This window comes from Lepeophtheirus salmonis, chromosome 12 (genome assembly GCF_016086655.4).
Source record: "Lepeophtheirus salmonis chromosome 12, UVic_Lsal_1.4, whole genome shotgun sequence".
In the NCBI taxonomy this organism is placed as follows: domain Eukaryota; kingdom Metazoa; phylum Arthropoda; class Copepoda; order Siphonostomatoida; family Caligidae; genus Lepeophtheirus; species Lepeophtheirus salmonis.
In genome coordinates this window covers 11,270,798-11,295,562 of record NC_052142.2, presented here as the reverse complement: position 1 = coordinate 11,295,562, position 24,765 = coordinate 11,270,798, and the positions used below count along the sequence as shown (strand labels likewise).

Sequence of the window (24,765 nt, the reverse complement as noted above, 5' to 3'; positions counted from 1 at the left end):
CCTATTAATACTCGTAAGAATATTTTGCCTTTAGAAAATAAGTGTAAGATTATTTTAGACTCTCAACGATGATATACTACTCTTTTCTCTCTTGTCATTATTCATTTATGGTATTACATATAAGTAGTTATTGGGAACTTTTAATTGACAATGTGATTTAAAACATATTAGTGACTTCTTAATTTTCATATTGGAATATATTAATGTCGTTGTAATTCCCAAACTTATTGACTCAGAAATCTTCTTTTAAACAGCTAAATTGCTTGTTAGTATATTGGAATATTACTCTCTTGACGATCTTGGATCTTTACAAAAATAAATAAATTACTGAATGTGTGACATACGAGCTAATTTTTAGTTATTTGATAGAAGGCAATGCAGTTTAAATGTATCAAAATAGTAATACGATTGTTTGAGTATTAATTGAACAAATAAAAATTTAAATTCCCTATTTATGTGTTCTTCGTTATTTTATTGTTTTATCTTATTGATCCATTCGGTTGTATTTTTTACATATGCATGCTATTTTGTTAATAAAATTGAGACAAAACGGAGTTTTGCACTATATCGCGAGATGCCCATCTTTTTTGTTTATAATTAATGTTAATTAAGAGAATCTAAATGAAAAGAATACTCGTCTGCAAGATGTAATTCATTAACAGATATCCAAAAGAGGGTTGTTCTCTTCTGGAATAATAAAAGTTAGACTAATATAAAATCCTTATTGATTTATTTATATGGTTTTATTTTACAGAGGCAACTAAACAAATAATCTTCATCTTAAATTACATAGAAGGTTGGTTGTTCTGATGAATAAATTATTGAACCCTTCCCCCCTCCTGCAACGTGAAAAGAAAGCGTGAGTCTTTCATGAGTCTAGAATTACATGCCTATACGTATAAATTTTTAACGAAGTTGGCCTACCGGTGGCGTGACCTCTGAAGTACAAATTAACTAATTATTCATGGAATATATTAAATTTATCACCAAAGGTATAAAAACTTGATCAATATGGCGAAAAAAAAAAATCATGGTAAAATTTAATTAAATGAGCATTTATAAAAAAAGTCATTTCGGTTTTTTTGTCTGCTTTTTTTTGGGGGGGGATCGAAAATTATAAATTATCTGGGGTGCTTAGAATATGTTTTTGCATTCGAAAATTAGAGCTCAAATAGAATTTGATTTTAACACTCTTCCTTAGTTATATCTGGTTTGATATTAGATATGCATCGCACTAGTTTATCTAAGATGTATTATCTTCATGTAAATATAAAATATTTTGTGTGATTTACATATGTATTATTCTAGAATAAAGTTAGTTGTATAATGAGAGTTCAATTCATTGTAGGTGATCGGAACACAGTATGTTGCATTTGAGTGCTAACTAAGAATACGTGGAACCCTAAAGTAAGAAAGAAAATTAAATTAAGTAATTATTTAATTAAAAGTGACGATCATAAATTGCGTGGAAAAGTTACAACGCAAGATGCCTACTAAAAAAGATCAAATCAGAAGAATGGAACAGATGTCAAATGTCAATATGAAGATTCAACAATGATATTGGTTAAAATGCTTATGGAAGAACAGAAACGAACCCGGGACGACACCATCAGAAGGGACGAAGAACAACGTCAACTCATAGAAAAAATGATGAATGATCATAATGGCCATGGTAAAAATCAAAAGATACAACGATCTTCTACTATTTATAAGGAAGTCAAAATTCACATAAATCCACCACTTCAATAAGATGATGGTATAGAATATCAAGATTTTATTAATTCGAAGGCATCATGGAATAATTATGTGATTTCAATGGGAATGACTGACCAAGATGATATTAAAATAAAGGAGGGTTTAAATCATTTGGTGGTCCAGACATGCTTAATAAAATTGAAGATGCAATGTCTTTTGAAATAAAAGACAACGGTCAGATGGTGAAATTGATTATCGAACAGATAGGAGTTTACCTACGAAATCACACAAATATCGCTTTGGAACGACTCAAATTAGTGAAAAGAAAACAAGGGGAGAATGAAAATTTTGATTCATTTTATACGTCGCTTTGTTATCAAGCCAAATATGCAGGACGGAGAGAAATGAAAATTGAAGATTGGATGTCTTGTAGTTTCTGAGCTTTTTTTCAGCCTCATTATCATCCAAGTTAGGTTCTGGGTAACAATTAATGACTTCAGAAAATCACCCTATCTATGCCCCAAGTTTTTTTAATCAACCCTTTTAAAGTTGTTGACCGCAGTAATTTTATATTTTTTCCTGATATCGAGTTCAATAATATGTCTTTTATCTTCATGCATACAGCGTGCTTGAGTATCGGGTATTTCATCCTCCGTAAAACCAAAATGAACAGCAGCATTGTACACTTCTACAGGTTTCATTTTAACATTAATAGATATACGATCGTTATCTTCTTCAGTTAAGGAGATAATAAACGTTTCCCACATAAACGTAGAGCTTAGATGAACTCTTTTGACGACATCGTTAATATTCTTCTCGCTTTTTGTTAAAGCTTTTGCATACGACATTTTAGTCTTAATTAAAGTGACGATGTTGTCAGGAGGTCGGCCAGTAGGATTCTCATTGATAATAATTGTCTATCACTACTTTCCTCCTCAATAAATAGACAAGAAATATAATAAGGATATTAATATTAGAAAAGAAGAGAAAACCCCTCACTAACTATTGACACACAGAACTAATTGTGGATAAAGTCTTTAACACAACCTTGCAGGTAGGGCAAAGGTGGATAACAGAAGGAAAAGATACAAAACATCCAGAAATGCAGATCCTATAGTCAAAGATCCAACGTCACACAGATATTTATATATTTTCCATGACAAGCTTTGTCTAACGACTGAAAAGATACAATGAAACACTTCCAAATCGGGCTATGTCCCTTGATACTGTATTTGAAATCTTAAGAACACTCAAAACTATTTATGTAAAGAAGTTCTTCTATGAGAATGATAAAAAATAATATTTAGAAATATATGTAGTTCTTTTGTTCAATTGTTAGAGCAAAATGAACTTTTTACATAAGAATATTATGTAACGCTCTTCAAGCTCAAACTCTTTTCTAACTCAATCCCTCTTTCTACCCCAAACTCTCCTTCAACCTTGAATCCGTTCCCTAATTCGAGTATTTACTATTTACCTATGTAGGAGTAATAAACCACTTATTAATTATAATTATCGTCGCCGAATGGGGTAAGCTCAAAAAGGAAGCAGGCACGCTAGTGACACACGAAGGAGCATGAGGGATTCCCAAAGGAAAACACAGGAATACCAAATCAAGGATAATAGACAATGATTAAAGGTCTTATTACATTAGATTCCCATCTACAACTGATTACGAATTACTTTATTCTAATATATATATTTACAATGTACATAAAGGAACCAGTAAATAAGTGAGGGTAAAAACGACTACTTAAGTAATAAATTATATAATTGTTTAATCTTTTTGTTACTTCCTCTGATTATTTTTTTATTATTGTTATCCCCTTCAATCCTACCATAAGACTTAAAGCTGTGAACGTGGTTATATATGTACTTTGACAAAACTGTTTGTTCTTCTGTTCGTCCAGATGTAGTAAAGTATGTAAATATTCCACTATTCCTGTTTGAAGCCATCGAAGGTTATACTTTATACTTGTTAGTATAAATAAATTGTTTATACTGGTTTTTCTATTATAGTTTTATATTGTAATATAGTCTATGCGAGAGAATGGAAGGAGAAAAAAAAACCTTCGTCATTAAATTTTACGAATTACTTTATTATTCTACTTTATAGATTTGATTTTTTGTGAAAAAAAATTCTAAACATTTGTTTAAATTATATAATTTTATGGAAGTCATTTCCATTTTGTAGAATTGGATCTGTATATCACACAATGATACGGAAAACCCCGTGTCGGTTCATTTGAGCTACATTTATTTCAACAAGTATCATCTTAGCAATATTCATTTGAGAAAATATTTATTTGGGTGACCTTCTTTTCAGCGTCTTTCATTTTAGGGACATTTTTATAAAGAAAACATTATAACATAAATTACATCATTATTAAACGTCATCAGCCACTAATTTGACTTTTAAAATCAAATGGGAGAAGTCTGACTGGAGCAACTGAGGCTCTTATTAGATTTTTTCTCAACTCTGTAAGCTTCTGTGGAGGAATGAATTTACAAAACATATTCAGTGTTATGGTATTCAAACACCTCAATTGATGGGTCCCCTTGGAGAAGAATCTTTAGGAAAGGATGCCCATTATTCGATCATTTTCGTTGTTCAATGTTATGGCAGTAAACCCATGATTCATGAACCATTTTTGACTTCATTCAAAACTATATATATTTTGTTTTTATTAGGAGAAGCCTTCACCTGAGTTGGACGGATATTTTGGGCACTCCTTCATCACACTGTTAGCTTAATTGAATTTAGAAATATTCAGCCTTATTCAAGGACAAAATAAACCATAGATTCTCCCAACCATTAATGATAAATATATACACTTTTAGATTACTCTCATTACATTATGTATCGAAAACTTGTCAAATACCTAAATGAAACTATCTATGTATAGTTTCATTTATCCCCTTCTATTACTATTATCTATTCTTTACCAAAACAGACGAACATAATTATTATCAATAAATAAGAAAATAAGTTCATATAAATAATAAAATATGGGAAAATCGGTAACCTGTGAAAGAACTAGATGAAATGATCTAAGTAGGATTTTTTTATAACTTTTTAAGAAATCTTTTGTTCGTGTATGATAGTTCATGATTTTCCCAAATGATGATTTCCTATAACTAACTATTTTTTTATGGGCTTTATTTAAAAAAAATTTATAACAAACATTCATAACATAAATAAATTAAGAGGGAATGCAATATAAAAATCATATATAACCATTCTTGTTTAAAATTATTGCCCTCAATTATAGCCCATCATCCCATTTGTATTTCTCTGAAACATAAAACACCAAAAACCATTTTAATAAAGAATATAAAAATATTGAGAGAGCTAAAACAAACACGTACATAATTATTCAAATTACTTGTTAAAATAAAAAATTCACATACAATGGAGTAACCGCTGCCCATTTAGCAGAAAAATTACATTTGTAAAAACGAGTCTATCTACTTTTCTTACAATTAATTTCGGACAACTTAGACAACATAGAAAACCAACTTTCACGTCGTACAATTTCCCAGAAAGAGGTAACGCATTGAAGCTTTGACAGAGCTTTAAAGATGAACAAAGCTGTTGGAAACCATACATTCCTGGTATCGGAGCTATTATAAATGTTCCCGTCAGATCGCTTAAAATGGTAATAGCAGGGACGTTGAAGAAACGGCTACCTAATTGTGATGGTGCTTTTGACGACTCCGTTCTCAATAACGTAAAACATGTCTTAAATAGACCCTTCATAAACTCATATAAGAAGCTGTTTTAATACCGACAGGAGAGCGACGGGCTCTCTCTTTACAAATTCCAAATACACCGTGGTAGGATAATTTTTTTTTTTGAAAAGACAAAGTAGAAACATCCTCTCACCTCTTCTTGGGTTGCCAGGAGTTATCGGAGCTACGCGGCATGTTCGAGAAAAGGGTTAAGAAAGACTATGGATAACCACTGAAGGAGAGGGACTGGCTTTTCTTCATGTCTCCAGAAGCTGAAGAAGACATGAAAATCGAGAAACTTATTACAGTTTTCTTTTTAATTTTTACAGAAATAAATCCCCTCCACCTGGATTGCAATTCATTGGATCTGCATTCATCCCTAAGAGTTCATATTTTTTCTTTAGATATCCTTGCCACACGCCTTTTGATCCTTTTCCTTATTATAACTAATGCAGGTATTAATTCCCGAAGTAAAAAATTGGTTTCTATACGTGTAGTAAAATTCAATACGAGTTTAGTTTTGTTTTACCAGATTATTTTACATCTTTAAATATTGACTTAGTCAATTCAAAAAGAGCAGTCACTATTTTGATCAAAAATATCAGGTCTCCAAATGTAGAATTTTAGAACAAAGACAGTAACTTCATAAAGGCACCATGTAAATTTTTGGACACTCAAATTGATATAGAAATATATTGTCCGAATAATGAGAATCCTGAATTTTTTGATTCCAAACTCATATCCATAATATAAAGCAGACCTACTATAATAGCAGGGTATTTTAATATCAAGCTCAAAGTCTCTAGGGATTCAACAACGCGTACTCGAAACTGTAATTCTAGAGCTACTAAAGCTCTTTATTCAATCATTGCATCCTATGGGTTTCTTGGCCATGGTAGCCAAATCGGGAATTAAAAACTTCCTTTCTTCTCCTTAGACAAATTTTTAAAGGCAGTATCATCTCGTATAGATCTTGTTCTATTCAAAAATTTCTTAAAAGAATAATTTAAGTATACAGGGTGCTAGAAACACAACAATCTAACCATATAGGGATTTCTGTCCAAATTGACACTTCTTCAAAGGAGATTAAAATATACAATCATGGAAGAAAGATTCTATCTTATTAGATGACACTTGTGTTAATAACGAAAATGTAAAATAATTGAATGCACGAAGGCAATTATACACAATAAAGTAGATATTTTTTCTGAGTTTGAGAAAATGTTTTTTTTAAATGTCGAAAAGCTTGATTCGGAAGATCACAAGAATTAATTGGACGTCTAAATACTTTGGAGAACATAGCTAATGAATAAAGGACTATACAAGAAAAAAAACAGCTTGATCTTATGTTAAGAGAAAAAGACTTCTTGTATAGAGTAATGCCTAATTTATCAACATTGAAGACTTATCATACTATTTCCTAGTTTTACATATGACAGATAAATTGTTCTAACTTCATAAGCCAAGAAGGTCCTAGATATTTTGATAACCTGCATCCTTCAACAATGCAAAATGCAATATAAAAAATCTTTTCCTATATTGTTGCTAGTAACTTTAGTAAAGTGATAAAAAAAAGTTGTGCCTTCTACCCAGTGTGGCTTCATTAAATGTAAAATAATGGAAAATGTGCCTTTTTCTAAACAAACCCTACTAGAATCTGAAATAATATATCGCTAATGGCAATTGTATTCGCTAAAACATTTGATGTCCTACCTCACAAATATATAATCCAGAGGCTTTACAGGAAGGGGTTTGGAGAATTCATTATTGAAATTATTGGTATTATACTGTCAAAAACATAAACGTGGTTGCAATATGGAAAACAAAGTTGCTTATTTTACAACAAAAGAGGCGTACCCCAAGGAAACCCTTCTTCTGCAATACTTATTATTTTATGCATCGACCTTTTGATACCAAATATCTATTAAAATGAAAAAATCAATGGTTTTAATTCTTCATCTTCTATTTTAAAATTATGTTATGTCGAGGACTTGACTTTAATTTTTACTGGTAATCCACTTCAGACTTTAATATCTTATAAAATTGTTACAAAAACCTTAAAACATTCTCTTTAAGCTCTGGACTTGAAATTAATGCAGAAAAGACGGAAGTTTGAAGTTCATACAAATACCTTTTTCAAAAAAAATGACCCCTTTGTAATAAACTGGGAAAATAAACTGCTAAGGTCATGGATAGCACAAAAAAATAATGAAATAAATCAGGATAATATCATTTTTAAACTGATGAATGCTGTAAACATTTTTAATTAATTTACTTAAATATGTGGGATAAGGCAGTAGCAAGAGATACCCACATTGTACATAAAGTTATACATATTTTACGTTTTACTCCCTTTCAAGCTGATATTTTAACGAAAATTTGTGATATTGAAAGTAATTTTTTCCAATTAAGTAAAAAAAAGAGATTTATCCTCAAAAAGAAGACGCAACAGCAAGAAATTTGGTGGCCTCTCAGTTAACGATTTTTCAGCTATATGGAGGTCATTGAATCTCTTTTAGATATGTCAACTTTGGAATAATGATCATTTTTGGAGCGCTAATCAGAGGAAGTTTATTTTTAAACAAGGCCAAAATTATAAAAGTAATCCCTGCAAGGGAGTGTCAAAATTTTAAAGACATTTTCCACGTACTCCGCAAGACCAGAGGGACCTGCGAAGGCTCAAAAGAAATCATCAAGTGTTATGAACTATCTTTGGAATGGGAAATGCCGGCGAAGGAATCTTTATATTCAATAGAAGTTTGAACCCATGATATGTGTATTGTTGTTGACACTGCTATATTCCCATCTTTTATAAACAAAATAGCTTTACGACACTATAAATGTATATTTCCCGAGAAAATTGAAGTTCAAAGACCAATTATACCGTTCAAATTGTGTTAGCTACGATTTCAGTATCGTTGTTGAGGAAGTGTACTCAATCCCCTACACTAAACCCTTTTATTGTATATCTGAAACGAAGAAAAATCAAAAGAAACACACACGAAATTAGTATTAAACTTCTGACTTCGGTAGAAAAATGGTTTATTTATCGTAAAATATCTGGTATCCTGGAAGTTGGAACTTAATTTTATAAAGATAAACGTAGAATATGCCCTTTTTGCAGCATAATGGAGACTACCAAACAAATCTTATTGTAAAATTGATTATACTGTCAGTTTTAAATAACTCCTTTTTGTGCAAGCTCCTGAGAGATGACTTTTTAACCTTTCTCAATGGGTCTGACAGTCAAAAAATTAATGTTGCCCTTACAAAAGCCCATCATATTTTGTATGTCTTAAGTTCAAGGAAAGAAAAATACACAGGTGGAGTTTTATACATTGTGAAGCTATACACGAGTGTTTTAAAATATTTATAATATATAGTATATTATAATATAGTTGTCATTATTATATTTTCCCCTTTAGTTAAGTCATCAAATGACTAAATACTTTGCTAATTTTTAAAAGATTTGGAAATCCTTCTAAAGCTTCGATCAACAGGGAACTTAAAATGATTATCTACTAGAAAATGAGCAAAGATTTTATCCTCTTCCCCCTTTATTACAATGTATGGTAAAAGGAAAATGATAATACATCTCTTGTTCTGACCTCAGAATTGCAATGAAAAATAAATGGCAGACATAAATATTATGAACAGAAATCACCCACCCACAGTTGTCGCATTGAATTTCAATTTGAGGAGCTACACAATAATCTAATATTTCATGCTATAAAAGTGATGCAGTACAATTAGAACCTTTCTTGAAAGTTTCCTGTAAAAGGTAGACAGGAAGTAAGAATATATAATTTTTTTAAATTAAATTAAAAGGTATAACTTTATATGTGAGATGTAACTGTTCTTTCATCTTCGACAAAAAGTGAAATATTTTTATATCAATTTAGGAAGTGAGTATCCTCTCAATGAATAGAATAGATGTATATGAAAAGTACGTAGCCTCCAAAAAAGTCCATTTTGAACAATTGAACTTTGTCAATATTATCTAAACCATCACTGACTTGTGTTTTCTAGACTCTTTTTCATTTTAACACAATCTAAATGATTTTTATTTTTTATCTCCAATCTTTAAAAAAAAAAAAAAAAAATTAGTTTCAATGCTTTATAGATTTATTTTTATTACAATTTATTTCTTAAGCAGCATCCTGGGAGAATTAAACTTATTCTTGGTATATTATCTCTTTATTCCAATGACTTGGAAAAGGAACAGCCTTGAAGACTGAATGAGCAGGTCAACTTCCACGAATACCAATACAATGTTCATTTATAAAGTTTTCAAGAAAAAACTTGATACTTTCCCTTCGCTCATGAACTATTTGAAAGGTTTTTTAATGCTTTGCCAATAAATCTATATGTTTCTTGAGGGCCTATTTTGAATATTTACAAAAATTGCTAACCATCTCTTGTTCTTCTTCTACCACAAAACAAAGTGTCACTTCAAGGTGGAAAGGTCGAATATTGACTTAGAACGCGGAAGAAATGCTGTTGGATAGAATTAATATAATAACTAATAAAGCTTAGAATGTTAATAAAAATGTGTCTAATTGTAATAGTCAACAACCATAATTTATTTATAAATAATATTGAAAAAACACATATAATATTATTTCTTTTTGAGTAAAGCTCTGCTGTATAAACTCGTTTTATTCTTATAACAACTCCGATTTAATATTTATCGAAGCCAATTAATATGATAAATTACATTTGAGGGTTAAAAACGTAGTCAATTAAGGTAACATGAATTGATTGAAGGCTCTAAATTATATCTAATATATCAGGTATGCCCCTATGAAATGAGACATTTTTTAAACAAATTGAATGTTTATTGTGAAAAAATAAATACAAATTTAATTTTAAAAGTATGTGCATTCACTAGTCACACATCTTTCAGACAATTTATGTACGCCTTTCCAAAAAAAAAAGTTGTTTGTCTTTGGCTGCAAACCAACCATCGATCCATTTTTTGGCTTCAGCGGGAAAATCGAAGCGTGAATCATTGAGTGCGTGGCCCATCTATGCAAACAAGGGATATTCGGACGGCTCCAGGTCTGGTGAGTAAGCCACTTGAGAATGAGGTTCCCAGTTGTACGATTCAACAAGCTGGTGTGTGGCTATAGAGCACTGCAGTGGTGCGTTGCCATTTAATTGAATAAAACTATTGAAACAATGATTTAAATATTGTTGACACATGTCAAAATGAGCATTTAGATTTTTGATCTGCTTTATAATGTCTAACTGGTGACACCTATGGACCAATAGCCGAATGTCTCATTTCATTGGCACATACCTAGTACTTGAATATCTCATTGCATCCCACAAATTAGAACATAAATCCCATAATGGACCAATGGACTATTAAATAGGGGGGTGTTGACGGTTTCAACTGTTTTAGATGAATGAAGATGTGTAATCATTTTAATTTATTTTATGCAGGGACCCATTTGGCAGTTATTTCTTATCCTAAATAAATATCCATTCTAATTTCATGTAAGAATTTGCATCATACAATGTATGGTAAACCTACGCTTTACACTATTAGAGATCGTGTTTACCATGGTGTTGATATACAATATAAATATTGGCTTATGGGTATGTCCAAATGACCTATAGCCATAAGCTGGTTGTTTCTGGATCATTTTAACATTGTGTGAGTTTGTTTTAGTTCCTGACCCGGATATGCTTTGAACTAGTTCTCCTCATCCATTATGTCAATACTTGGGCTTTCTGTGTTCTATAAGCTTTCAAACCGATTTGAATCTCGATTTCTGAATTTAAATGCAGGTTAAGTTGTTTCAACGCTAAGATTGCTTAAACAATGATGTCACGACTCGGGCATTGCACCGAGTAAAAAGTAAGCCTTTCACGAAAAGAAAAGTGTTCCAAGAACACGGCCATGTCTTCAAAAACATATTTGTTTCCTTCCTTGCTTGCTACATCATATAAAAGATCACCAGATGTAGGGATCGCAGATAACTTTCTAAAAATGTCACTTATCCCCTCATAGGCCCCCATAATGGGTTAAGAAGAAAATCTAAAATCCTTGAATTGCAGTTACGAGTCGATAGTTGTGGCACTACCTCCATGCGCTTAACTTCCGGATTTCTATCCGAATAGCCAGTTGTTAATCGACATAATCCGTTAATGTATAAAATTCATCAAATTTTGAGTGTGTGTCAAATGTCTTCACTGATGATGATTTAATTTAACGATTTATACGTCTTGACTCTTAAAGGGTAGAAACAGAAAGAGGTAAGAGAAGTAACAGATGTCGTAGAGGTTTTTAGATTCAGGTTGAGCAGATTCTTATTGTAAAATTTTAGTGTCTGTTTCTAAGATAGCTAGTATAGAACGGAATTACAAATGTATAGCGACGCTATGATATAAAATATAATTTTATAATATTTTTCCCGTACGGATACAACGTTTGTTGACAGACCAACGGAACTGTCAACGGCTTAAAATAGCACATGTAACCTGAAGAAATACCTTGAGAGAGTGTACGGTAACCGTGTGCTCATGGATAAACGACCTCTCGCCAATGGGTCGGTGGAAGATGGTGTTGCAAGCGAATTAAAACAATAAAAGTTAAATTTCTCCAGTCTAGTAGTGAAGAAGTCCAGGAGAATTGAGAAGGCTGGTTGCTGAGTACATCGTTGAGGATGCGCTACATGGCACTACAGTGGAGTCGCCGGTGCGGAAAAAACTTATCAAGAAAATCCCTGTTCGACCAAGTGACAAGGTAAAAACAAATTTCTAGTGATATAGTCCTATTGTTAATATATAATCAAATTTCCACAGATAGTTCATTTAAGATGAGACACTATAGGTGATGTAAGTGGTGATTCAATGATTAAAAATGGTTTTAGTCTGTTAAGGGGAATTCTAATCTCAGATTACTTTTAAGTTAAGTTAAACATTAAATAATAGAAATCGTATGTTTTATAATGTGTGGTAACCTCACTAAAAAATTATGGATATAAATATATAAACAAATTTGCATTCATAGTCAGAACATTATTTTGGATATTTTCTTTCGATTAATCAGAACGACTTATATTGACATCAAAAATGCTCACTGTTCAAAATTGATTAGTGCATGATTTGAGTACACAATGTTTGTACTGTCTTGCCTCCTGATATTTAGAGCGCCAATAACAAAAGTATCATGGGAGTGACTATTCATTGCATCGATGTAGGTTCCTTAAAAAGACAAAAAGCAGCAATAGTTAGTAAAAGATTCAAGGGCAGATACACATACAATGAAGTTGTAACAGAGCTGAAGGACATCTTTTCCACATATGGACTTAACAACAAAGTGACTTCATGTGTGACAGATAATGGAAGTATCTTTGTGAAGGTGTTCAAGGAGTTTCAACAAGCACAACCTGAGTCTGATGATGAGCAGGAGGAAGAAGCTAGTAAGATACATTTACATACCAGCTCAATGTGCTCACCACCGCCACTGATGTTGATGATGGTCATATCATTTGTGATCCGCCTCCCCACCATAGATATATAGCCCATACACTAAATCTAACTGCAACCAATGAAGTTGAATAACGGCTGGCATCTAATCCAGACTCAATGTCTGTTTACCATAGTTCTACAGGATAATGTGTAGCACTGGGGATGAAGGCTAGCTGCTCTACTGTTGCATCATAATACCTGGAAGAATTCAGTGAAAAAAAGCTAATCGTTCCCATAGTAACTCGTTGTAACTCCTTCTACGTATAATTGAAATGGCCCTTTTCAACATCAATAAGCTATGCACATAGCTTAACATAAATGCATGAATCACAGTTTCTCAAAGAATACTGTTTGATCATGAAACCTTTCACAATAGCACTTGACATTTTGCAGGGTCAGGACACTTGTTTTTACAGTAATGTGAATACGCAGAACGTTTTATAAAAATAAGAATAAAATGCTACAAGCTTCATACTAATAAGGACATTTCTTATTGCTATAACTGAAATATATTTTTATTTTACCAAAATTTATATAAACGCATTTGTTATTCACGTTATAATTTCTAACCATTTTCATATTTTAAGGTTCAGGCTCACATTATCTACTCCAAACAAGTTCGAAAATAAAATTATTTTACTACTTTTTTAAGTTCCAATTTGACTCAAGTAGTTGTGTTGACTAGTCTCAAAGCTATTCATTGAATGCAAACTTTAATTTATAGGGATATAATATTGTCTAAACTGTAGCGAGTATAAATATCACGCATAAGAGAATGACATAAATAATAAGATAATTTTGAGGGACAACATATATGTTGATAAATACCATTATAAACTATAGTGCTTCTTGTTTCCTAATACTTCATAATTTTTAAAATAGGATGGAACACCTAATAGAATAATTCATATATTTAGAGTTGTAGAAAATATGACCTACAGATTTGGTGAATAAAGAAACCAAAAAAATGACATGATAAATTTGGCATTTTGAAGAATGTTTATTGAAAAGAAGTTTAGCTTTCATGAAGTCTAATTACATTAGTCATAACATTAAGAAAACATGAACAAATCTCAGTCTGTAATTACTAGGTCATAGGCAGGAATTAATCCAATATTTATCCTCAATTCTAGTCTGAATCCAACAATGATGTTTATTTATAACTTCCGCACAAATCATCAGTATCTCTCTCCGTCTTTTACACACACTTTATATTTTCTCTCATCAATAATGAAAACAGCTTAGAAAATATATAAAAAATACTACTCAGGTTGCATCTACAAAATAGATGTCATATTTTCTACGACTTTATATATATTGCTCTTGCCAACATAAATTTATTTTAAAATTATGCTCTTGCAATTTAAATAGTATTCACATCCCTACTAATATTTCACTAAAAACTTAACCGATTAACAATATTTAGCCCTTTAATTAATCACAAACAATTATATTTTCATATAAAAAAAAGGATTCAAGTAATACTTGAATTTCATAGAAAAGATACTGTACATGAAAAAAATTACTCCAAGGGTGTAAATTCAGAAAATTCTTAAAATTAGGCGAACGCGCCCACCTTACAGAATTGTAGCTAATGCAACATTCATAAATTGTGCTGCAACATACTCTTAAAAAAATGCTTGAAAATATAAGTATATCAAAATATTTAATTGACAACTAGTCTCTTCTATTTGAGGATCATTTTTATCCTCGTTGAAAAAACGTGGACAATTTTAATAGTAATCGATAAATACATTCAAAGCCAGTTTTTGACTTAATTAGTACAGTCTGTATGTATACATTAAAATATTGATATGTTATTTCATTAAAATGGTTAATGTTTGAGTTGAAATACATAAATTAAATTATCCATTTCAAAAGCACTAACAAGGCAATACAATTTTCAATTTTACTACGTTAATAGATTCAAATTGAATTGATGTTCATATCATCAAAATTTGGAGTTGTATCTTTGTATGGATTTTGAATCCAATCAGTTTGAGATCCCCATTGATTAGAATCATCATCATATGTATTCCACGGATTCCAATTTTTATCTTTCACATCCTTTAAATCGTCATCATAATCATGCCATTTATCGTAAGATGAAGATGGGGCATAATATGAAGGAGAGCCATAATTCTTGTTATTCGTTTCTAATGTATTCAAACTTGCTGGCTTGTACTGTGAATGAGAAGAAATTGTATGTTCATCAACACTTAGTTGTGAAGTTGATTTAAATAAGAAATCAGTATTTTGTCCTTCAATTCCTCCACCCCAACCACATCCAGGCATTGGAAGTCCGTCGGGTCCTAAAGGACAAGGTGCATCAAGACCAGGAGGACCTGAGGAACCTAGTTCTCCCTTTTCTCCTTTTTTACCTCTTTTCCCACGTTCTCCCTATATATATTGTATAAGTTATATTGTATTTATAGCTAAATCAAATAAATTACTTACATTTTTACCTGACTCACCATTGTCTCCTTTTTGTCCCTAAAATTTCAATGTTCTAAAATATTTATTAAAGGAAATATTTAATTAAGTACCTTAGATCCAGGAAGTCCTGGGATACCCTAATTAGATGGGATAGCTAATATTAATATAATCAAATATAAAGATTTAATTTACTGTTTTTCCAGGGTCTCCAGGATTTCCTTTCATTGCTGCTTGACCAGGATATCCCTATTAAAATTATACTTATAGCTCCTTATCTGAATTAATAGGATTTATATCCTTAAACATGTTTAATTTTATAAAATTTAATTTATGTATACATTATCCCTATAATAAAATTTATTTATACTTTTTCAGTAATATTAATAAGACTTTTTATATAATACATATAAGGACTTTCTTCCTCCAAGTGCTCCCTTGGAACGTTTAAAAATATGTAATTATTAGAGATAAAAAAGTTATTCAATAAGACAATTTTACTTTTCCAAAATCTTTTCAATTCTGTATTCAATACACGTAGTACTTGACACGCAGATTACGAATCTGCCATTAGTTTTTTCATTTCGGCTCTGGTTAATCGAGAATTTTCACTTGGATTTTTAAGTATTTTTACCGTTTTTATAGGTTTGGACAAACTTTTGAGTTATACAAATTCAGTAGTTTACATGAAAATTTAGGTTGATTTGAAATGTGTACTATAATTTACAAGCAACTATTCAATCCTGAGAAAATACAATTTAAAAGTTAAAATATATACTGAGCTATAAAAATAGAATTTTACGAATAATATGAAGTATAAACTTCATTACAGTAAAATTTTCGAATAACGATTGAGTTTTTATTTCCAAAAAAAAAAAAATAATAATACAAATAATAAGTACCAAATAAATTTTCTATTTAAAACTTTTGTTTTAAAATAAATAAAGCCTTGAATTTTAATTGTGCTTACGTTTTTAGGAGTTAATTTGAAGTGTAACGAATTAGGGTTTCATTTAGCAAAGTATTTGGTTCTAAAAAAGGTCTAGTTATCTGTAATATTGGTTTGTTTCTATTTTTATTGAGAAAAAATCAATAAGAAGTTGATATCATAATATATAAAAATCTATTTTATATCTATTCATATTTCGATGTGTTTTTTTCTTCGATTTATAAAAAAATCAAGCACTAAACATTGAGAAGTTTCTGCTTCAAACAAATTAAAATCTTATCGATATTTCAACTGAACTAGAAGATGGGTTGTTATGACTCCTAAATACTAACTTTAATCAGCCCTCTGATTAAAGATTGATTATGTCTATAAAATTGGATAGGATGAAGTTTTTTTATTTATGACCAATCACTCATCTACAACGTCTGTTTTTTGTTTTTTTGAGTATTCCATAAGTTTAGAGTTCCATGGCTAAATACATCATTTGTCTCACTCAAGTCCCTACACTCCCGGTCTAGTGAATGTGTAAAGGTAGATAATGGTCCTTTGCCTCCCCTGCATGGACTCGTGACTGCCAGATGGATGTTTGTGCACCACTAGAGAATGTGAAACCTTCTACAAGGGACGAGTAGGGTGCTTGTAAGGGTATACTCTATAAGACAGCAAGGAGTGGATTTCTCCTTTCTCACGTTTTCGTTCTGAGGGCATTACACTCCCGTGAAGATAGCCCTTTGAAAAAGAAAATTTATTCTTCAGATTAACACCCGATTTTCATCACTAGCTATATGTTTCCCGTATGTAATAATATTTTATGTGACCTGGTTTGTCTGCGCCTGGGCATGGATGTAACATATCTCTGTGCCAGTTTTTATGAAGAGCAACTTGGCAATGACCTGCACAGGTTTGGTGAATTATTTTGTAACCTACGAATATTACGAATATATATATATTATTACTCTGCGTCTCTCTTTTATTCTCTTGGTCGTTTCTTGATTTTATTTAATAGTTCAGAGACAACACAATAGTCAGACACAACAAATACGATTTTTATATATGAAGAAAACACAAACATAAGATATTGCCTCTTGGCCAACAAGTATAAATACACCTTGCTCTTCCTATGGTGTTATCCATAGAGATAAAATACATAGTGATGATACTGAACAATAAGATAATTTTTTTTATATTGTGAAAGCATACCAGAAAAAAAAATAGTTCACTAAAACAATCGAAAGCATATTATTGTCCACTATAAGCTCTAAAATTTGTTGTACAAAATATCGTCACTGAGAAAAATAATTAGACCTTTCAACCTATTAATGATCATGTCTTTCATTCATCTTCTTAATCCAAACATATACAAACACTTATTAAATCTATTTGAAAATGTAATGGATGCATAAAATTATATTATTTGGGAAAATGTGAAAGTAAGAGGGTTCAAGGGAACAAAGTACGGAGAGTATTCACAAATCTGATTCAATTTAAGAGAATATAAATATTTATTCTATAATAAGTTAGTTATTATAATTATAGTTCTAATAATCTGCCAAATCCAGCATTTATCTTTTGAAAAGCTAAAAAGATTGTTATCTTATATTTTAGTGTAAGGTAAAATGGCAAAAAAAAAAAAAAAAAAAAAAAGGAATAAATCAAAAAAATGGCACAATTCTTTTAACTGACATAGGCTATTCGAAAAATTAAATTTTATCGTGCGATAGAACAAATACAGATGTGGTCATCCTTATTTTTCTTCCGTATCCCTAGTTTTTATTTTGAGAAAAAACAGCAATGAAGTTAGCAGTTTCTATTTTAAACTATTGTATTATCTGTTACATCTTAAATATGTTATATCGTGGGATCAATATTGGTCGGAACAGTAAAAATCAATTTGGAATTTTTAAATAGTAAAATAAAAAAATATTTAATCTAATAAGAATTAATCATGGGGTCTTATTTAATGATGAGGCAACTGGGGTGTTGACCACCAGCTTCCTGTATTACAAATGTAGACAAAAAGAAATCCCCACATTCCTGGTTTTCATTTATGGTTAAACAGATAAAAATGTACATTATGTTTAAATACATACATATTATATTTCATTAAGGTCTCGATAAATAGCACTTCTTTATAACCTATATGAGTCATCTAAATAGATACTACAACTTATCTTAAGTTGAGACCTTAGATATGGAATCACAGTTTTCAATAGTTAAGTAAAAATTACCATGGCTAATGTCAAACAAAAATATAAAACATTACATCGGTAACCTTTATTTCTTCATTGAAATTTGAAAAAAAAACGATGGTCAGGAAAGATTTTAAAAGAAAATTATACATCAAACAGATGTAAAGAGCATAAAAAATAGTCTTGGTATGCCCAGCCAAAATCTTAATCAACCAATTGATTCTAATTTAAATTAAAAATAAACTTATTAAAAGCCTTGTGATTTACCATTACTCTCCATCGAGAGTTATCTTTCATAGTAACAGTGAATATTCCGAAAATGAAGGAAGCAAACAAATCCCTGTATGCTCCGAGAAACAACATTTCCGTAACCTCTTTATCTATTCCTTGTTTAACCTCAGAACATAAATAAGGATCACATACCACATTAGAAAGAGCTTAAAGAATAATTCTGGTTCATAACCACATTCAATAATATTAAGTATAAAATTTACTTTTAGTTAGAATTCCACAATTATGTAAACATAAACTAGTCCTAAACCCTGTGGGTAGACGGATGGAAAAAATTATCAGACGGGAAGTTAAACTCCAAATTTTAAAGTATTTGAATTACTTTATCCAGAGTCTCAAAATCAAAAATATTCCGAAATGAGTAATAAATGACGGAGGTGTACTCTCCTCTTGGAGTTCCCATAAATTCCTTTAGGAAGAATGTTGACCATAAGGTAAGATTAGGGTTCGAAGGCATGTATGCCGTTTTCTACCCAGAAGCTATCTTTCGCATAGAATTGGACAATCCTCGGTTATTCCAATCATTGTCCAACATAATCTTGATTGATGAAGTACCAAACATATGATGGCTTCGAGCCAAGCCTTGTTATTCCCCTCCAGTATTGATGTTTTCAGGGGCTCTTTTGAAGCAGAGACAAAAAGTATTTTTCCAGTGTCCATAAGGAACGATTTCATTTGCATCGTTATATCGACTGATTTTTCCCTCATGCTTATTCATTTTAATTTAACTATTTATATTTTTACGTCTTGACTCTTAAAGGGTAAAAACAGAAAAAAGTAAGAGAACTAACAGATTTCGTAGAGGTTTTTAGATTCAGGTTGAGCAGATTCTCATTGTAAGGTTTTGGTGTCTGTTTCTAAGATAGCTAGTGTAGAACGGAATTACAAATGTATAGCGACGCTATGATTTGAAATATAATTTTATAATATTTTTCCCGTACGGATGCACATTTAAGTGTTGAAGGTTATCCTCTCTATAGCAGTAATACATTTTCTCCTCGAAAATCATACTATAGGCAGCTGATATTAAAAAAGTATAAATTTAGTAATATTATAAGTAAGGCTGGGTAGTAGTTATCGATAAATATTGTTTTGAGAGTAGAAAAGGAAAAATAATTGTTGCGTGTGCTCATTTTCTTTTTTGCCAAATTAGTCACGTCTCCCTCTAATAAAAATATATAGCTTGCCACCTAGCTTAGTGCAATATAAGTAATATAATTAATGAAATGCCTGAAGAAAGTCTTTCTACTTCTGAAATATAATTTATGGGATTTGACTTCGTGAATCATTGTCTCTATGCTCAAGAAAAAATAAATTGCTGCAAATATTCTTTGGAATAATTGTATACTTCTACTGACGAGGAATTAGTTCAAATTTAAAGAAACAGATTTAATTAATAGTCTTAGTATCATTGGAGGTTATACTGACTGAAAGGGAAATCACATCAGTGTGGAATGTGAATATATTGATAATCTTATGTAATTTTTCGAAACCAGGCAGGTTCTTAATGGTATTGGTTAAGTCCTAATGAATCCGACATGGTAGTACTTTGTAACTGTTCTATAGGTGACCCTAAATATCCAACTATATTGCTGCTGTAAATGGAGATGGCCTTGGAAGTGACCAAACTGAATAATCTATCCGTAGAAAATTTTTCACCGACTAGAGTGAATATAAGTTCAAGGTTGAGACAGACTTAGCCTATGATGATTGATTGAAAAATGTTGTTGTAGAATTTTCCACATGGCATGTTTATGTGAAATTAAAATTATAATTTTAATATACAATATTTTAGATAAAATGTTGGGAACAAAATTTTTATCAATTTTACATTTTTAGGGAGCTCAAAGCAACATAATTTAGTCAAACATAATGTTTCTATGGATGTATTTAAAAATTTGATAGTTTGAATTGGTTAAAGTCTGATTAAAAATTCCCCTGAATAAGTTTAAAAGTAATATAGTTTGTGAATATAAAAAAAACGCAGTAGAATTGTGAGTATGATAAAAAATGTAGAACCAAAATCGTATATTTCTTGTTCAGATGGTTTAGCAAGATTTGAGTCATTTGAGTCAACTATGCATAAAATTATTGGTACTTTGAACTATTAAAATGAAGTTACAAATGTAACTGACATTTGAAAAAAAAAATCCTTGGTATGGTGTTATGTATTGACAAGCTCTGCGCTTCATAAATATAATCAAATCTAACATTTGAAATATGTAACATAGAGTTTTTTTATTTTTTATTTTATTTTAGTAATCATTGTTTTGATTTACTAATACACATGTATCTTAATCTTATTTCAGTCTTTACTGACATGCTCTTTAATATTTTGTTCCTTAAGGAGTAGTACTATGACATATCTAGATATTTATAACGTGATTTTTTTAATTATACAAGTATCTTTTACTATTTTAAGTTTTCTTATAAAAAGAAAACAGGTAATTTACTATTTACAGTCCCTATACTATTTCTTTCTAAAGTTCATTGGCCTACAAAGATTCATGATGTAAATAATATTTAAATATGTATTCAACCAATTCAGAAAATTTAAGAAGTGATATTAAACCTAGAGTGATTTTTTTTAAATAGTGACCGAATATTTGAGAAAGAAAGATATTTTGTGTATACTTTTTCTCCTTTTCCAGGAGGGCCATCTCTTCCTCTTTTACCACGTTTTCCAGGAGATCCGGGAATACCGTTTTTTCCAGGAATACCAAGTTTTCCCGGTTTACCATCATTACCATTAACTCCTGGAGATCCTATTAAATTTAAATTCTAAAAGAGACACTTTTTATTTTATATTTTTACCCTTTGGTCCCGGGGCCCCCGGTGGACCTTCGATAATAGCTGAAGGGAAATCTCCTCCTCCGACAGATAAAACGTAACCGTTATTTCCTTTCATCCCTGCTTTCCCTATTTCTCCTTTTTTTCCAGGCTCCCCAGGTCTACCTTGTATTCCATCATAACCTGGCAACCCAGGCTCTCCCTGAGGGCCTTTTGGACCAGGTTTTCCAATTAACCCTGGTTCTCCCTTTTAAAGTCAATACCTTATTGAGTATATTTTATGATTAATTTTAATACCTTTAACATAAGTACTTGATTGGAATCAATACTGAAACCTAAGCTCAACAACTAAAAAGGAAAAGAAATAGTAACAAATCAGCACTTAAATAATAATATCTTGCCTTTTTTTTATCTATGATCTTATAACCTGGACTACCCATTTCTCCCTTTGGTCCTGGGAATCCTGTATTGCCCTGAATAATATTTATAAATATTGAATTAATACAAAAATATTGATATTTTATGAAAAACCATCTTTCTATATATTTTGCATCACACTGAAGAAATTAAGCTTTTACAAAATATTTTTAAAAAAACTAACCTTTTCTCCTTTAGGTCCATCGATTCCAAAAGGACCCTATAAATTATTTTATATTCAGTTATTTAGAACATTAATAGAATAAATATATTGATAACGAAGTAACAAGTAATATTCAATGTTTATATGTAATAATAGTAAGACATAAAACTTATCATTTTACATTAAAAGTAGTCATTACCGGAAATCCATTTTTCCCAGGTAATCCAGAAGCTCCTGTTTTACCTCTTTTTCCTTTTTTTCCTGGAGTTCCTTTTGGTCCAGGTGGACAAAGACAATTATCTTCTGGAGATCTTTTCTTTAATTTAATAGAATTTTTCCACTCTAGTGTTGAAATTCGTTCGTCAAAATCTGATAGCTCTTCAATTAATGTTACATTTTGCTTATACATTAATGATAAAGAATAAATTGAAATGATGAAACTAATAAGTATGAATGCATTTATAAAGTAAATTAACAATAGTTTAGTGGCTTTAATGTCAATATTTTTAAATATTTTATTCATTTTGTACACTTCTTGTTAAATTTACAAAACTGATTCAAGTTCCATTAAGTTTTAGTATAAATGTATAATAGATGTATTTTTTTGAAGCGGAAATAACGAGAAACTTATTTATTAGTTACAATCAATTAATATATATCTTACATAACAGTTAACGGACGCTCACTTTTTTTTCTAAAATGAAATAAAACATTGTCATACTTCAATAAATATTAGTACTAAAATAGCTTTATATTTATAATTATTGTAGGTATATTAGGAGAAATACATTGAACAGTACAATATTTATAAAGATAGTTTATAAAAATAAGACTTATTATGTGTGACTAGAACCTTGAACCACTACAACTGTATAAAAACTGATTTTCAAAAAAATTTAACATTATTTTTTTATAAGAATAATTCTTAAACAGGAATTACTTAAGTCCGAATGACTTAAATCTTCCATACATATTTAAAAATAAAATAAAACAGGATGACGCTTTTTGGAACGCAGGTACCTCTGGAGTTCAACAAACAAATTTTGAAGTTTTTTTTTAAAATATGGTCGCTTATTTTGTAAAATTTCCTTTTCTTCCCAAATAAATTATTTTACCGTATCTTATAAAAAAATTTTAAAGGAGACCAGTTTGAGCAGTTTGTCAAAAAAATGAATTACTCCTTAACTGATTGAAAAGGAGAGTGCGTGCAACTCAGTGGAGTGTGTGTTCGTAAGGGAAGGCATAAGTATAGTTGATATTATTGTAGAGAAAAACGCGTGCAAGGAGGAGGGGGGGAAAAAAGACATATGGTATCATTGTTTAAAATACTGATGTGATTATCATCTACCTGCTTTATTATGATTTTTGAGGGTATAACGAATGTATTTATTAGCAAAATGTTTAATGAAGATATACTACGTATAATTGACTTCGACGTTTTTTATCCGTTACAGTAGATTTGAAAACGTCACACTCCATGAAATTGTAATTCATTATTAACCTTATTCTCAGAATAATAGCTAATGAAACAACAAAGTAGAGTATTTGAAATATATTTGAAGCTCAAAGTTTAAAAAAGAAGGCTTTAATTAAATATAATCTACATACTAAAAAACAAACCATTAAACATTTAAGTTAAATATACATAATTAGACAATTAAAATCATATAACTATTAATAATAATAAATTATAAATACAGAATATTGAAATAATAGATTTATCCAGATAATTTTTTCATGTTCTAACATCGGAATTCCGTTAAATATGTCATAACTTTAGGTTGCAATACACAAGCGAGACGTGGAGTTTAATCAAAAAGATAATTACCCCTCTTCTTCATGTGGAAGTTGCTATATACAATTGTGCACAAGATAGATATATCTCTACCGATGAGATCGAACTAATTATTAATAATAAAGTAAATGTCAAAATCATAAAATTAAACAATAAATATACTAATAAAAAAATGTTAGAAATAAATTCATCGTAAAGATTTAGAGCAAAAGCTAATTATGTAGTAATGTCCGGCGATATTACTCCCTATTAAGAGCATCAAAAAGATTTTCCCCCGTTATTTAGGTATGCTTATATAACAACATACTATTATCATGAAGGATATACACAATTGTTAATTATAATGCAACACCCAATGTAACTACCCTCGTTGTTGTTCGTTGTTGTGACCATTTAAACAGTTGTTTTGTCTTTTATGAGTTTTCTGAACACCACTTCTTGGAGCCCATCAACCATAGCTAAGCCTTAAGTGATAAAAAAGTAATATTTATTAACTATGTAATATTGGAAAACCTAATTATCATACCCAAGTCTTAAAGCGAAGTAAGTAGTCTCAGACAAACTAGTTGCAAACCATCCAAAACTACTACCCCCGTTGTTGTGACCATTTAAGCAGTTGTTTTTGCCCTTTACTGAGTTGTGTATCATAATTCTTGATATGTTTAGCTAAAATAGAATCATATTTTATGGTTAGATTTAAAAAAAAATTGAATACTTACTCTGAGATAGTACAAAATTCAGAGTTCCATTTCGATATTCGTAAATACTTTTTACTGATAACTTGATCGTCATTTGGTGTGGATGACTCAAAACATTTTTACATGTATTT

At 30.5% G+C, this 24,765-nt stretch overlaps 2 protein-coding genes and 1 long non-coding RNA gene across 6 annotated transcripts in view; 1 reads left to right on the top strand and 2 right to left on the bottom strand.

Annotated features, from left to right (window-relative positions):
- frc (fringe connection) overlaps positions 1–15,853 on the top strand; it is a 31,458-nt gene extending 15,605 nt beyond the window's left edge. The window contains exons 3-4 of one of the 3 annotated variants that reach the window (XR_011782713.1): positions 1,349–12,181; positions 12,241–15,853. The gene's annotated coding sequence lies outside the window, so the exon portion shown is untranslated. Of the gene's footprint in view, positions 1–1,348; positions 12,182–12,240 lie in introns of those variants that run through there. The other 2 variants (XR_005867538.2, XM_071892144.1) reach the window with 2 other exon arrangements.
- Positions 14,344–22,776, bottom strand: LOC121127114 (uncharacterized). Of its 2 annotated transcripts, none has more exons than XM_040722486.2 (10): positions 22,341–22,776; positions 22,163–22,198; positions 21,963–22,034; positions 21,859–21,909; positions 21,586–21,808; positions 21,406–21,536; positions 15,538–15,591; positions 15,456–15,482; positions 15,367–15,402; positions 14,344–15,309 (listed from the first exon to the last, which is right to left on the bottom strand). In XM_040722486.2, exons 1-10 carry the CDS (start codon positions 22,662–22,664, stop codon positions 14,836–14,838), a joined length of 1,428 nt encoding a protein of 475 aa, XP_040578420.1. In that variant the 5' UTR covers positions 22,665–22,776; the 3' UTR covers positions 14,344–14,835. The 2 variants fall into 2 exon arrangements, with proteins under 2 accessions (XP_040578420.1, XP_040578421.1); XM_040722487.2 differs by having other exon boundaries at positions 21,406–21,527.
- A 1,537-nt stretch (positions 22,777–24,313) lies between these two features.
- On the bottom strand, positions 24,314–24,765 carry LOC139906783 (uncharacterized). Its single transcript, XR_011782718.1, has 3 exons — positions 24,656–24,765; positions 24,463–24,602; positions 24,314–24,400 (listed from the first exon to the last, which is right to left on the bottom strand). It is a non-coding gene; the product is annotated as an uncharacterized lncRNA (long non-coding RNA).

Coding starts and splice junctions, on each gene's coding strand:
- LOC121127114 (XM_040722486.2), bottom strand. CDS start 22,664: ATGAATAAAATATTTAAAAATATTGACATTAAAGCCACTAAACTATTG. Junction 15,483..15,537: donor CTGGAGACCCTGGAAAAACA/GTAAATTAAATC, acceptor CCATCTAATTAG/GGTATCCCAGGACTTCCTGG. Junction 15,403..15,455: donor CAGGACTTCCTGGATCTAAG/GTACTTAATTAA, acceptor TTGAAATTTTAG/GGACAAAAAGGAGACAATGG.